General features: G+C 37.0%; 1 protein-coding gene across 1 annotated transcript in view; it reads left to right on the top strand.

Moving 5' to 3' along the window:
• Positions 1 to 14,836, top strand: part of TOX (thymocyte selection associated high mobility group box) — a 310,963-nt gene that overhangs the window by 284,638 nt on the left and 11,489 nt on the right. The window contains 1 exon segment of the mRNA NM_001261489.2: positions 6,756 to 6,836. Coding sequence (NP_001248418.1) covers positions 6,756 to 6,836 — 81 coding nt within the window.

The following is a 14,836-nucleotide window of genomic DNA, read 5'->3' as shown; positions in this document are numbered from 1 at the left end:
GCTAATGACTCGTAAGACAATGGAGAGCCCATTTCAGAAGCATACTAAGTTGTTTAAAAGGCACCAGATGGAGAAGGAAATAAAACATAAGTATTGCTGTGATGTTGGTCTCTGCTACTTATCTTTCACTGACTGGAACCTACAGAGAAAGAAAAATAATAAGTTAACAATATCACACCCTTTGTATTAGGATCCTTGGAGTTTCAGCAACCCTCGGCATCTTTTTTATGAGGTCCCAGCTAAATTTCCTGTCTACCTCCATTATTTCTGAACTCTCTGATTCTGGTCATTGTAGTGGAGGATCTGGGTTCACAGTGACAATACAGAACAAATAAAACCCTACAAAATAAAAGAGCTCGTCCCACTTTGAAGCAGAAGGGGTTGGTCCAAAGAGCTATAAAGTGTTCTTGGGTCCTTTTTAGCCACAGCAAGCCGGCTCCTAAGTGAAAAAGGAAAGTCACCTTAAATCAGAACCAGATGTAAATGACTAAATGAACCTTAAGTTCCTAATTGGAGACACAGTCGGGCTGTAAGACATTTAGCAAATTACAAACAAAATGTTCTTGTTTACATTACATTAAATGGCTTTAAAGCTGCAGCCAAAGAGCTAAATAAACATGCTGTTTTGCTAAAAATGGAGTGGAAAGCCTATTCAGAGTTTAGCGTATTCAGGAGAAACCACAGCCCACGGTGCCCAGAGCGTGTATTTTTGTAAATGCTAGCCCTGTCGTGGAAGAGGGGAGTGGATTTACCTAGAGATCCAGAACCTAATGAGCAGATCTCACTTGCAGGGAAACTGTTTGAATACTGTTAACATATGCCTTCTTTCAGGATGCATAATTCATATCCAAGGATATTAGCCATAGCAGTTCAGCTGAATAGCAACACCTCATTATTTTATTCCTCAGTATTTATTCCTATGTTTGACGCCTCATGAAATTACTGTTAATGTGTTTATATAAGGGCAGATCTGACACAAGTGGGAAGAATGTAATTTCCTACTCATTCTTTCCTGCTGCTGTGTCCTCTTCCCTGGTAGAAGTGGCAAGTGTAAATAGTTAATTTGCTTCAATTATGAGCCTGTCCTGCTAAATTAGAAGCAGCAGGGATATGAAGAGCCAGAATTATACTTATGAGGCAGCTGACAAATCCTCTGAGCCCACAGAATCAAATCATTTCCTCCTCATTGGTGCTCAGACACCCACTACATAATGCTGCCGGGGTTTCTTTTTCCCCCTTATCTTCTGATAACGTTTGGATTTTTTATGTCGACAATACTTAAGGTTAACTAAAATCCTGTCACACTATAGCATTCACACATGTGTTTATCTTGGCCGTTTTCTTATAAACATTAAGCATTTTCCCAATTTTTTAAAAACTAGGAGTGAAGGATATGTAAAACAGTTGCTCACTTAAAAACTGGAGAATGTAAGCAAAGTCCATATGCACACGAATTTGAAACTGAGCAATGAAAATTATTACAAGAAATGGTGAGCATACTTGTACAATTCAGGTATTTATATATATATTTATTACATATATATATATATATATCCATACATACAATTATTGGTACATAAATATGATTCTTGCATGTCTTCCTGGGCGTAAGCATTTGTTTTACACATATACAGATATTCATATGCTCAGACACCATGGGAGCAGACATTTCATTTGAAATTTTCCATGATGTTGACAGGAAAATAATTCAAACATAATACTCATTGAAGTCTGTTGTGCTTTATCTATAATTGGAAAAATGTTTGGGTGGATTGTATATCTGTGTATCAGTCTACTGTTTCCATTGATGTACATTGTAATTTAGAACACGCAGTTCAGTTTCATCCTTAGCACACATGCTAATGCTGATTCATAGAAGGAGAAACCTGAGACCACGGATTATATGCTCAATAAATATTTCATGAGCACCTACTATGTTCCAAGCATGCTGAGGCTTCAGCAGTGAAAAAAGAGACCAGGCCTTTCAGTTGTGTGTCTTGAGAGAAGAATCAAAAGGAGTTCTCATGGCTAGGAGAAACCATTGAGCAAACAAAGATGGAACATTTGACAGCAGACTGATTTTATTCGCACCATGGTTTTACCATATACCTGTTCTAATATATTAGGTAAAATAATTACCCATTGTGGTCTGTTTTCTTATCGCAAAATGGGAATTATCCCATATGCATTATGCCAATGCAACATTTTTATTGAAAGAATTAGAGGTAATATCTAGAGAGAGTGCATGATCCACAAAATGCACACAATGGAGGCATAATTTTTAATGACTTTTTTATTTTAATTGTATAACATCGGTGCCTCACACCACAGTAGGCACATATTGGGCACTCAATAGATTGGTAACCATAATTGAGCAACATCATACTTTCCTTAGTCACCTTCATTTAATAAATCAACAGATATGTATTTTGTAGCCATTTTTTCAGGCAAGGACCTCGGTTCAGATTCTTACCATTCCAGAAACGGATCAAACCAATTTTGCTGAGACCATTTACATGGGTCAGACAGTCCTCAAAAGGAATCCATAGCAAGAGGTTTGTCACATTGTATAATGTTTTCAATCCTCTGAATACCACTTTCCAAAGACCTTGGAACCTAAGAAAATGCTGAGCGAGTTATACAGGATGGACATTTAACCATTAAGTTAAATGGACTAAGTTCTATGTAAAATACAGATGCACTTGCTCTAACTGACCTAAATAGCAACAGCCTTGAAAGAAGCTGAGAATTTTAAATTTCTAAAATATATTGCAAGGAATTGTGGTTAAATTCTTACTCCTTATACATTTCTAAAGATTTTCTGTAAATATGAAATAGTAGTGGGAAAAACTACATTTGAACTTACCCAGAATGAAAAACGCCTTTAGTTTTTGGATAGAATCCAGAATGGAAAGAATTTTACATTTTTTCTTATTATTATTGTAAACACTGTTGAAATAAACTATGGCTAGAGATTAACTAAGGGCCAGAGCAGAAAAGAAGGAAGGAAGAAGGAATTAAATGGTATTTATAAGATTTTGCTTTTCTGTATGAATTGGATGGATTGTTTGTTTAGGGAAGAAGCAGAAAGTAAAAGGAAAATGACAGATTGTATGAGAAATTTTTTTCTGCTTGAGTTTGTCATATCGTTGATATTGAACTGCTGATTTCAATTAGGGATTATTAGCTTATAAAAACATATGTACAAGCTGGTATTCAGAGTATTTCAAAAATGCCTCGGTGAATCACTAGATCATGCGACAAGATTTGGGTTCTCTAGAACTGCTATTTGATGACTATCTACGTATGTTTTAGTTTAGCCATTATATATGTTTCAGTTTAGCCACTGAGATGCAATCCTTAGATGGGATATGGTAGTTTTCTTGGAATAACAAACAACAGCATATAACTCAGTTAGGACAGGATGAATTCAAAAGTGTTTAGATGAGTGGGGGAAAATGATAAATGATGTATTATGATTTTTAAATCCTCATCTGGCCAACTTTGTACTTTATTTCAAACAGCTGTGGACCATTTGGAAGACATTTTGTAACTCAACTAAATACTAATATTTACTGTATGAATCACATACCTTTAAAATATTTGTCTTTCCCTAAGAGTGAGAGACTATTTCTTTCCTAAACTTAACTTTGACATAAATCAGACCCATCCTTGTCAGTTAGAAGGTCTGTGCACTTGCTCGTGGCAGTGGTTGTTCGTTGCCAAATGCCGTCCTGGGACATCTTTGCTTTCTGCAAGCAGAGGACTTTCTTCATCCATAATTAGAGGCTTTGAAATGCTTTTGAGAGATTTTTTACTGGTAATTTTTAAACATCTTTTTTTAAAGGATTTCCCCTACTTCACCTGCATGTGGAATTTTTATGTATCATCATTCATTCATACTTGAGGCCTTTCTTCAGACGTTTCCATTAGATATAGAATTCAAGCAACATCCTTGTCCAATTTTAGAAGGTAACATTGGAAAGATATAGAGTGTACAAAGTAGGACCCATCAGGTAGTTCTCAAAGATGGAGGTGCTAATTACTGTTGAGGAGACCACCTCAGATTTTAATTCTGGTCCAGGCTACTCCCCTTTCAACACAATTACAGGAATATACCTTCTGAAATGACCCCCCTTTGAATTCTCCCTCTGAATATCTGCAGCTATTCAGGAAAGAGTGGATCCATCAATCCATGTAATGTGACATGATGAGTTTACTCTTTCCTAAAGTGGTATTTAGGCACTTATGCGACGAACCCACATAGCCAATCATCAATAGCCAATAGGGAGCCATTTGTAGAAAACAGGGGACTCTGCATGCTAGTCAGGTATCCTGTAACAACATCGATTTTGGAGGGAAACCGGGGACACATGCAGCCTGAAACATGTGGAGTTAGCTACCTTTCTTCCCTGGTTGTTAAGCAACAAATTTCAGGAAAGTTAACACTTTGTGTGATGTTAACTGCCAGGAGCTCAACAAAGGGATAGCGTCGTAGTCACACTGTTGCTGTTTCAGTAGAAACCAATGAAAGAAAAATGATAGATACTGCAGTCAGACCATCTGGCAATACTGTCTTATCTGCCACAACTTAGAAAATGCCACTGTGGACAACGCTATGGACCAAAGTGCATTCTGTTTGCCTTTGAAAGCAAAACATATCCTAGTTAGCTGAATGGGAGTCACTTGGAGTAGCATATTAATAAAAGCATGATAGAAATGCTTAGGGTATACAAGGATGCATTACCATAAAAGACATGTTGACTAAATGTTTGCTTCAAAGTCCTGAATAGGATTTCTATCTCTGTAGGAGAAAAACCCTCTTGAAACAGTTTTAAGGTATTAAAAGCAAATGTAAACATTGTCAGTTTAAGGTCATTAATTATAAATTATGTCTTTGAGAAGAGGTTTAAGGAAAAACTATAAACAGAAATCTGTCTCTCAAGAAAAAAAATAAATCAATGAAAAGCAGGAGAGCTGTGTTTCGTGGCTGCACCGAGGCTTACGATGTACACAGATCACACTGTTCGAAGGCACTTACTCGACTTTAGCGTGTGTTTGTTTTCACGTGTGAATTTCCAAAAAAGAATTTGAATTTGATTTCCAATAATTAGCTCAGTAAATTTAGAATACTCCTGTATTTGAACCAAAGGATTTATTGGCTTTTTGCTTAAAAAAAAAACTGAAATATAATTTTTAAAGTTTCTGTAGTTTCATACTTAGTAAGATAGCACACTGATTGTATGATAATATTGTACTAATTCTTAATTCCTTATTTTACTTGGCTTTTATTAAACCAAAATGCCAAATACAGAAGTCAAGGCTGAAGCCCTCCCTTTAAGAGAAAAATTAGCACATTCATTTCATAGAGTCCTGTTATAATTCTGTTGACAAGGTTAGTCACTTGTTTACCTTAAGTAAAATGTTCTGCTTTAATTAAAATATTCATGAGTAAATAATATTTCTCACATCTCGAATTTCATAGTTGGTGTTGGGCTCGGCAAACCACAGTCAGCATTTGAAACCATAAATTGACCCCTGCTGCCAAATAGCAGATATTTGGTCTTTAGACATAATTTATATTTAACTGCTCTAATTCCGAAGCCACTTTTCAATACTGATCTGTGTGTCTGTTTTTGAGCTCAGCATTACAAAATATTAGCCAAGCCTTATTCCCTGCTGTAAAATCCAAAATGTGGGACATTTAAAATAGCTGTATCAATGAAAATACATTTCCATTTACACAGTGAAGGATGAAAAATATTTTGTTCTTTAAGGCTGATTTCAAAAGATTGCCAAAAATATACTCTAAAGCCTTGAAAGAATCAACTTAATGGTAGCAGACAGCCATGTGTGTTCACTTTGCTAATCTTTCATTTTCAACTCTAATGACTGCTCACTGTTTAACTTAGCGATGTGACCTTTAGCATACAAGCAAGTCATTTTTCAGTACTTTTGCTGAATTTAGGATGATTTTGCTTTTATTTTCAAGATGATTCCCTCTCAGAAATGGAAAGCTTCTGTAAACTGAAATTCATTTCGGAACATTTTTACCTTTTCAAAATGAGGTGTCCACAGACCCATGACATCCAGTGTTTTTCTTGGAAAGGACACGACCAGAGTGGACTGCAGGGCAGGGCACGCATGCAATCCACAGCCACTTGGGCTTCCCATTCCTCTCCCAAACGTGTCCTTAATCACCATCACTGTTTCCTGAGTCTTAGAAAATAGAACTTCAAGGCTCCAAATCGTAACTGAGTGATGAACCTGCAAACTCCATTCTGTTTCCTTTGATTTGCTTATTGAACATGATTTGTCATCTCTAAATTCTGTCTTTGTTTTTGTATTTAGCATGGAACATATATATCAGGATGTGAATGCTCTGTGGAGTTATCTGCCCATTATATAGATATGAATGCCTTATTTACTCACATGTGGTTTCCCTGGGAACCTTCATCAATAGTATCTTTGTAAGCCAACTACCTCTACACTCATAGCTACCCAGATAAATCCTTTCATATGTTTTATGTAAAGGTGTAAAGTTTTACTGTTGTTAATTTTTTTCTTATCTAGTCTATTGCCATACTTCTTAAAAATCTGTTTCAGTAAGAAAACACAATCTTTGAGGAGCTATATATTATTATATTATATAACTATAACTGTGTATGCGTGTGCAATTATCATTCTATATTGTACTTCTCTGAAAACAAAAGCAGATGCACTTTCTAATTTAAGACTCTTTGCTGTTGTTGCAGGTCTATAAAAAGAAAACCGAGGCTGCAAAGAAGGAGTACCTGAAGCAACTTGCAGCATACAGAGCCAGCCTTGTATCCAAGGTAACGCGCAGTTTTGTGATAGTGTGACGGATTGTGGCTATCTCAGGGCAGATTTTGATAGTCACTTAAAGGCATAAAAGATCACTTTAACAATTCTGCACAATCTTCTTTGTTGGAAAAAAAGTAAATTATAAACAAAGCTATATGATATGGAAATATTCGTTCAGCTCTAAAAGACCAGAGCAGCATCCCCTGGGCCATTTCTAAAATATTGTCCACCTGTGGATGGTTGGTTGTGTGGATTAGTCACAGTACATTCTTCAACCCAAGCCAGCTTTCTACTTCTCCATATCCCCTTCCTAAATTGCCTCCAGGCCCCCATGCCATTGGCCTTTACTGAGGACATGCCAACTGTAAGTTCTAGACTCATTACAGCAGCATTAGGAGGTAAGCAGGCCCCAAAAATGTTTATAAATCACATCATTTTGTTTGAAAATAAAAACACCACTTAAAAATATTTAGTGATTTAGAATATCTTAAACACTCGTTCTTCCTGTTATAAATACTCAAGAGTTGACTCTGATTGGTTTCATGTTATTAAAGATACAGTTTCCTTTATGGAATTCTTCCGAAGGTAACCTCAGAGAAATGGACTGAGTCTGTAAGCATTAGACACTGTTATCTCAAGTCCCAAATGGGCTGTTACTGTGCTTACTGTGGTCTGGGGCTCTGGACTTCATCCCATTTCCCCTTAGAAAAGATGTTTTTTCTCATTCACAAATATCCAGACTCATTGTAATTCTAAAATAATTATATAAATTATGTTTTATTGAGGAAAATATGTACTGAATATACTGATGCAGAGAAGAAAAGAGAGCCCAAAGTACAAATGCATAAGAAATTTCAGTAAACTATTTGTCTAATCCAGTCTTATGTTCTACTTCTAAGGTATTGCACTGTGAGAAAACTTATTAGGTATAACTTACCTTAAAATTTCTAGCTTTTTTTGTATTATCTCACACTTTCTAATTTATCTAACTCCTTCTGAAGCTATTTATATTTTCTGCTGATACCAACTCACATTTCTGCTTATATTACATAGAATGTATATAAAATTATAACCTAACAAGTGTAAAATATTAGATCCATACAGCCATTGGATTAAATAATCGTGTGGATATTGTTAACAGATAATTACACCAAAAACATAGCGGGGCTTTTAAAAAGTTAATTCTCCTTACTTCATCCAAGATCAGATTCTTTTTGAAGATTTTAAATAGAGTTTTAGTCAGAGCACTTTACATAGGAGAAAATCAATACACGATGTCTCAATCCCAATACAAAGCACACTAGTTAATGATATGCAGATTGCCAGAATGCTGTGATACTGACTAAGCCTTTACTTTCAAAACAAGTGTCCTCAGATTTGCTCTTAGCTGCAACTTTTCTTACTATTCAGTTTCAGAGTTGCAACCCGCAGTGTACGGCAATTTGTATAAATGCTGCGAATTGCCATTTCTACATTTAAAAAACCCAGCACTTTTTTTACAGCTTACTCTGACATTTTTCTTCTCTTTGGCAGTAGAAATTTTGCTGGAGCTGTTGAATATCTATTTATGTACAACTATCTATTGTGTGTATACAAATTGAAGGCAAGTTACAAACATCCTCTCCAGGTTAAAAAAATGACCCTCCGATGTTGTATGTGAGTGGATATTTGCAGTGTAACTTTCTAGACATCATCAGAAAATTTTCCAGCCTATCCTCCCAAGGATATAACCATGTTTATAAAAATGTAATTCTGTTCCATTTTAATTATGACAAGGCAAATAATAACCAGTCGTATTTAAACATATTTTTTCTACATTATAATTTTTTTTACTATGTTATAAATTATTTCCCTATTCTAAAAGATTTAAAGGGACAAACAGAAAATGCTACATGATATATTCCATAATTATAACTCCCAGGAACCACCATGTGCCAGCCAAGCTCTACTTTTTCCCCACCTTCCGTTTATGTATTCATTTGACCAATCTTCCTGGGCTTGTGCTCTGTGCCAAGCACTATCCCAGGCTCAGAGAATGCTCTGAAGAACAGGCAAATCCTTTCCCTAGACTTGAGGAACTTTCTCTTTCGTCAAGGGAAATCATGAGTGAAAACATAAACTAATACATGATTGAGATTTGAGAATCCAAGTATTCTCGAGGAGATCAAGCAAGGCCTCTGCTTAGGTGATCTGCAAAGACCTCTTTAAAGAAGTGACATTGGATCTGGGGGTTGAAGGAAGACAGGAGCTTGTAGAACCAGAGAGCCAGAGGAAAGAGCTGGCCCAGGCAGTGTTACAACAAGTGCAGAGACTTGGGGTGGCAAAATGTTCCCTTGAATTGAAAAGGTCTGTGCAGCCGGAGCTGAGTGAATGGAGAGTGTGGTTTGAGCTGAAGTTGGGAAGATGGGCAGGAGCCCAATCCTGAAGGCCTTGGAGGACATTTGAAAGGAGCTGGGTTCATTCTCAGTACAAAGGGAAGCCACAGAATGGGTTCTGTTAGGGGATAGATAGCCTGATGAGACTTATGTTTTTAAAAGATCATTTTACTTGCATAAGTTCCCTTAATCCTCAGGCCTTATCCCTTGAAGTAGGCTTGATTATCAACATTTCACTGAAGAGGAAAGACACCTGCAGGTAACCAGTGGCCAAGGTTGACACTGACCTGCACTGCCCTCAGTCTTCTGCTGGGCCATGCTGCTCATGAGTCCTCTCAATGTGCTCCTCTGCACCCCAAGACAGCCAGTGCCTCAGAGTCATGGCACAGCATTGACATTCTCTCTGATAAGCTCATTTTTGTTCATGAAAAGCTGTGTTAGCCAGAGCACCTTGTCCATTTTCCTAAATTCTTCCCAGCCACTTTGACTTACTCCTCCAGAGCTCTATAATTTAGTACCTATTTTCTAGGCAAGGCATTCATTTCCCCAAATATGACTTTGCATTCCTAGGCCAATAGATCCTCTCACTAATTTGTGGTCATGTCATAGTCACAGTCTGCTCCTTCTCCCCTCTTCACCCCCAGGCCATACTCTGCATCCAGAGCAGGGCTGCAGGACACCTGTTCTATGTCAGACACAGGGCTGGGTGCTGAGAGACAAAGATGTATACAGCAGATCCAAGTGGACTGTTTCATGATACTTGAAAGGCCTGAAGTGATCCTTTAAAATTAGCTGCTTCTTATAGAACATAATAAAAAATAAGAACAGTCAATGACCTTTGACTCTACCTGTGAAACTGAGTCACAGGATTGACAATGCTTCAGTGATTACGTCTTCCATTTAAAAGTACTATATACCAGCCAGGCACGGTGGCTCATGCCTGTAATCCCAGCACTTTGGGAGACTGAGTCAGGCAGATCACTTGAGGTCAGGAGTTCAAGACCAGCCTCGCTAACATAGTGAAACCCTGTTTCCACTAAAAATACAAAAATTAGCTGGGCATGGTAGTGGGTGCCTGTAATCCCAGCTGCTCAGGAGGCTGAGGCAGGAGAATCACTAGAACCCGTGAGGTAGAGGTTGCAGCAAGCCCAGATTGTACCACCTGTACTCCATCCTGGACGACAGAGTAACACTCCATCTCAAAATATAATAAAAAATTTAAAAGTTGCTATATACCATCTAATCCAGCAGATTAATTAGCGTGACTCCAGGCTTGAATAACATTGAAATCTGCCCAGAATAAAATGCTTAATCCTAGGAAACAAATATTCTAGCTTTTGTAACTTCCAAATGGAAATTCTGGCCCATTCTTACCAGGATATTGAATTGTTTCCAATAGTAACAAAAATATATATGTCCTCCGTCTACAGAGTAGCTTCTATGTGCCTTATACTGTGCTAGGCATTTTATATGTGTTCCTATTTCCCATCACAGCAAACCTGCACAGTAGGAATTAGCCCCATTTTCTAGACAGTCTCTAGGCAGAGAGAGTAAATGGCTTGCCCGCAGTGGCTGCAGCAGAGTAGGACTCAAACTCCTCACTGTCTCCTCTCTCACAAGCCTATAAGAGAGAGCTTATAGGCTTCTCTCTACCCTCAGTGATTCTCAAATGTTTCTAATCTTTCAAACCAGCACCTCATTTTATTGAGGTAACAACTTCCCATAAAATTCCATGCCAGCTCTTACATAGGAAATAGCTAAGAGTAAAGCTGCCCTGGCTTAATTGAGGGTGGAGTCCAGCCAACTGCCCACTCTGCTACCCCCACTACCAACAGAGGCTGAGACCTTCAGAGGAATCTGGGCCTGCTTAATGTTTGGAAAGCACTGCTTTGTGCTATGCTATTCCAGCCGGGTGGGTTCCTCAGCTGGTCGTGTGGAGCCAGTGACAAAACTGCCCAGCTCTGGTCACTCCTGCTGTAAAAGCAAAAGAATTTCAGGACACATGTATAAGACACAGGATGCTGCAAACACAGCACTGGTCAGACTCCAGAATACCTTCTTCAATTTTAGGCTCTGTCATTTAAAGGGGGAAGTTGGAAAAGGTCATAAAATTGACTGGAAGGCCAAAAGTTAGAAGGTAGTAGCAGAAAAAGAGAGGATTCAAGCTTATGAAACCCAGAAAACAAAGACTCAAGGGTGTTTAAGTCCACACTGGCATTAGACATAGGTTAGCGATTATTCATGCTTAATTTTCTCTGACTACAGAATAAGAAAATAGGTTCCATTTCAAATTAGATGAATTTAATCTGAACAGGGGACATTGCTGAATGCTTGAATTGTTAAAATGAACAACTTCTTTCCATAGAGAGAAACTTAAAAGCAGAAGCAAATGTTATAAATAAGGATTGGAGGCCTCTAAGGCAACTTCAACCTCTGTGCTTCTATAGGGAATCACGGGAAGCCTGTTCTAGGACCTCTAAAAGTGCCACCTCTATCGTACTGGGAGAGTCCCCAGGCTGAGGAGTCTGTAGTCTCTGGGGTGGGTGGATCTAGATTTGAATCCCAGGTTTCCCACTTCCAAACTGCATATCTTCATGCAGTTCCTTGTATGTTCTAAGTCTCCATTTACTCAAATGTTAAACAGAGAAGATAATAGGACCTACATCTTAGGGTTTCCATGAGGATAAAATAAGAAAATCTATATAAATTACATGGTTCACTTGAGGACATTATGCTAAATTAAATAAGTCAGTCACAGAAAGACATGTACTGCATGATTCCACTTATAGGAGTTATCTAGAATAGTCAATTTCATAAAATCAAAGAGCGGCACAGTGGTTGCCAGGGCTGGGGGAGGGGGAAATAGGGAGTCAATAATCAACAGGCAGAAAGCATTCCCCAAACCAGATGAATTAGCTCTGGAGATCTGCTGTACAACATTGGACCTACAGTCAACAATACTGGATTGTACACTTGAAAATTTGTGAAGATGGTAGATCTCATGTTAAGTGTTCTTATCACAATAAAATTAAATTTTTTTAAATTCAAAAATTTAAAAAATAAACAGCATGACTCAGCATCCTAAACATTGGAAGCACCTAATACATATAAGCTATGAGTATTATTATTAATTTTATTTTTAGTATTAGTAGGTATACAAAGCAGGAGGGAAAGATTTGCATATCATTGAAAATTTAGCTGGATTATATTTTCAATTTGTCTTTATATCAAAGGCTATTTTGATATAAATAAATTCTAAAGGTGACATTTAAAAAAGAAAATTTTTGCTTCATAGATACATTTCTTTATAAAGATAAGAAATGATCTAGATATAAACAAAAATGCATTCATCTATAGTTTTCTTAATTGAAATTATCTTTATGAACCCTGCAAAGAGGTCCAAGGATATATGCTATTATGAAGGCTCAGACTTCTGGCTTAAGCAATTTTACATGCTATTGAAGGTCATATGGGGTCACTGTTAAATAAAGCTGAAGGAAATATAGTTTTTCCATAGACTCAGGAATTCCTAGACATGGATCTAAATTATTATGCCGAAAACAATGTATAACTTTAAAGCAATGGAACTAGTTTCATTTTACCACATAGACCAGAATTTATATTCCCAAAATGAGTGTTGCATTCAAAGTAGTCACCTTGGGAGGCTGCAAACTCATTTTATTATTGCTCCCAGAGTTCAAAAAATTTTTGAAACTCCTCTTTTAGAACTGTAGTCAGGAAAAGTTTATGAGCCACATTAGAAAATCAATCTTGTTACATTGTTTTCACACCTCATTCTTTTCCCCAAACATCACCCAGATATAACCCGCAGACTTGGCTTCAAGTGACTATTAGCTGTTTCCAAAAATCAAATTCACCATCAAAAGACAAAGAGTTGTCTGGGGATATGTAAAACAGTGTCCCACAGGCTCTGAAGAGAATTCCAGTAGGGAAGCTCCCAAATATCCCAAATAAAGGCAGCATTATTGAAATAAGTGTATAACGTCTCAGGATTGCCAACCTGGAAGGATATGGCATTTGGATAACTATGTTCTGGTTTATTAAATAAAGGCAATCAGATTCATGACTTTAAGGTCATAACATCAAATATAAGATTTTGTTTCTACCTTAAGGAATAGTTCATGAAGCACTAAAATGTGTAAAGGACAAATGGAAACCTTTTTTTTTTTAACATACGGAACAGGACAATATTGAATTAAGACAAGAAAGTTCTCTGTTTCCATAGTCAATAGTAAAGAAGCACGATGCTTAGTTCAATTAAAGGAAAGTGGATTTGAAAAAGAAAATAGTTTCTTTTTATAAAATGAGGCAAACTTACAGATATCATGCCATGGTGAGCTATAGAGACAAATACTGAGTCTGAATTTGCAAATGGGATGGATCATTGTATGACTGGTAACATAAAATTTGCAGCTCTGTAAACCCAGATCGTGATTTAAAGATAATAAAATCTCATGCTTCAGGGTATAAGTTAATCACCTGCATGGACCAGAAAGAAGTTTTCTTCCAGAAGGAGCAATGCACAATTGAGTAGGTGCATAAATTTTGTTTAATTTTCAATGCATCAAGTATCGGTCAGTGCTGAAAACAAGAATCAAATTAGATGGACTATTAATTTGATTTGGTTCAGAAACTCTTATATTGTTCTTTCCACTGAGTTTTATGTATTGTGTTTATACTTTGCTATTTTAAATAACAATAGCTTTGTCAATCTTTCATTTTTATAGCACGTATCATCCCAGAATGGGGGAAATTATACGCTATGCAGTATTATCTTCTTTATACAAAGTAGATGGGATTGAAGCTACCTTGGATAATCAACAATTTGGTTAGTAAGAGGTATCTTCAGGCTTATAGAGTTGTATCCTTTATACATTTTGCATATGTCAAAGGAACCCGCTACAGATAATCCTCAAAATGTCTCTCTGGCCACTACCCCCACTTTATGGCTTGTAGAATATATCTTCCAGAATCTGTGGTCTAAAAGCACATAGGAAAGAGAACATACTCTGAAACTAACAGCAAAGAACACATTTCTCCTGTGAAAGTGTGGGATCCAAAGGTTGATTTTCAGTTGTCTACATGCTGGGAAACACATTTGTCAGGTGACCAATATGACACTCATTGCTAAATAAAAGTGGTTAATGTGTTTAAAAGTGGAAACAAATGCACATTACTTAGTATGTATGGGAAAATAGTTCTAATTTCTGAATGATAGTTATAGAAGTCTTCATATGCGATATAATTGATTAGCAAAATTGTAGCCTTGCTTTCACAGTTAAATTGAAAAAAATGACAGTAAGAATACATTATGATTTCTATGTATTTTCATTTAATCGCATTATGAATTTATGGCAGTTTCCCACTGAAAATGAACTTATTCTACCTATCTTCCAGAACAATAAAATAGCTCTGTAACTAATAGATTGTCTATTGTACTAGTCTGCTTAATAATTAATGAAAAGCGAAGCCAGAAGCAGGTTTTTCCTCATCTAAATGAGTGGACCATTATATAAAGATACAAATTCCCAAAGTAAGGGTGAGACTGAACTAGCTGCCCTGCTGCCGCCGTTCCCCCAAGAGCAGTGAGGCATAAAGGGCAGTGTATCTAACCA

The sequence above is a fragment of the Macaca mulatta genome, chromosome 8 (genome assembly GCF_049350105.2).
Source record: "Macaca mulatta isolate MMU2019108-1 chromosome 8, T2T-MMU8v2.0, whole genome shotgun sequence".
Taxonomy (NCBI): domain Eukaryota; kingdom Metazoa; phylum Chordata; class Mammalia; order Primates; family Cercopithecidae; genus Macaca; species Macaca mulatta.
This window is presented reverse-complemented; position numbering and strand designations above follow the sequence as displayed.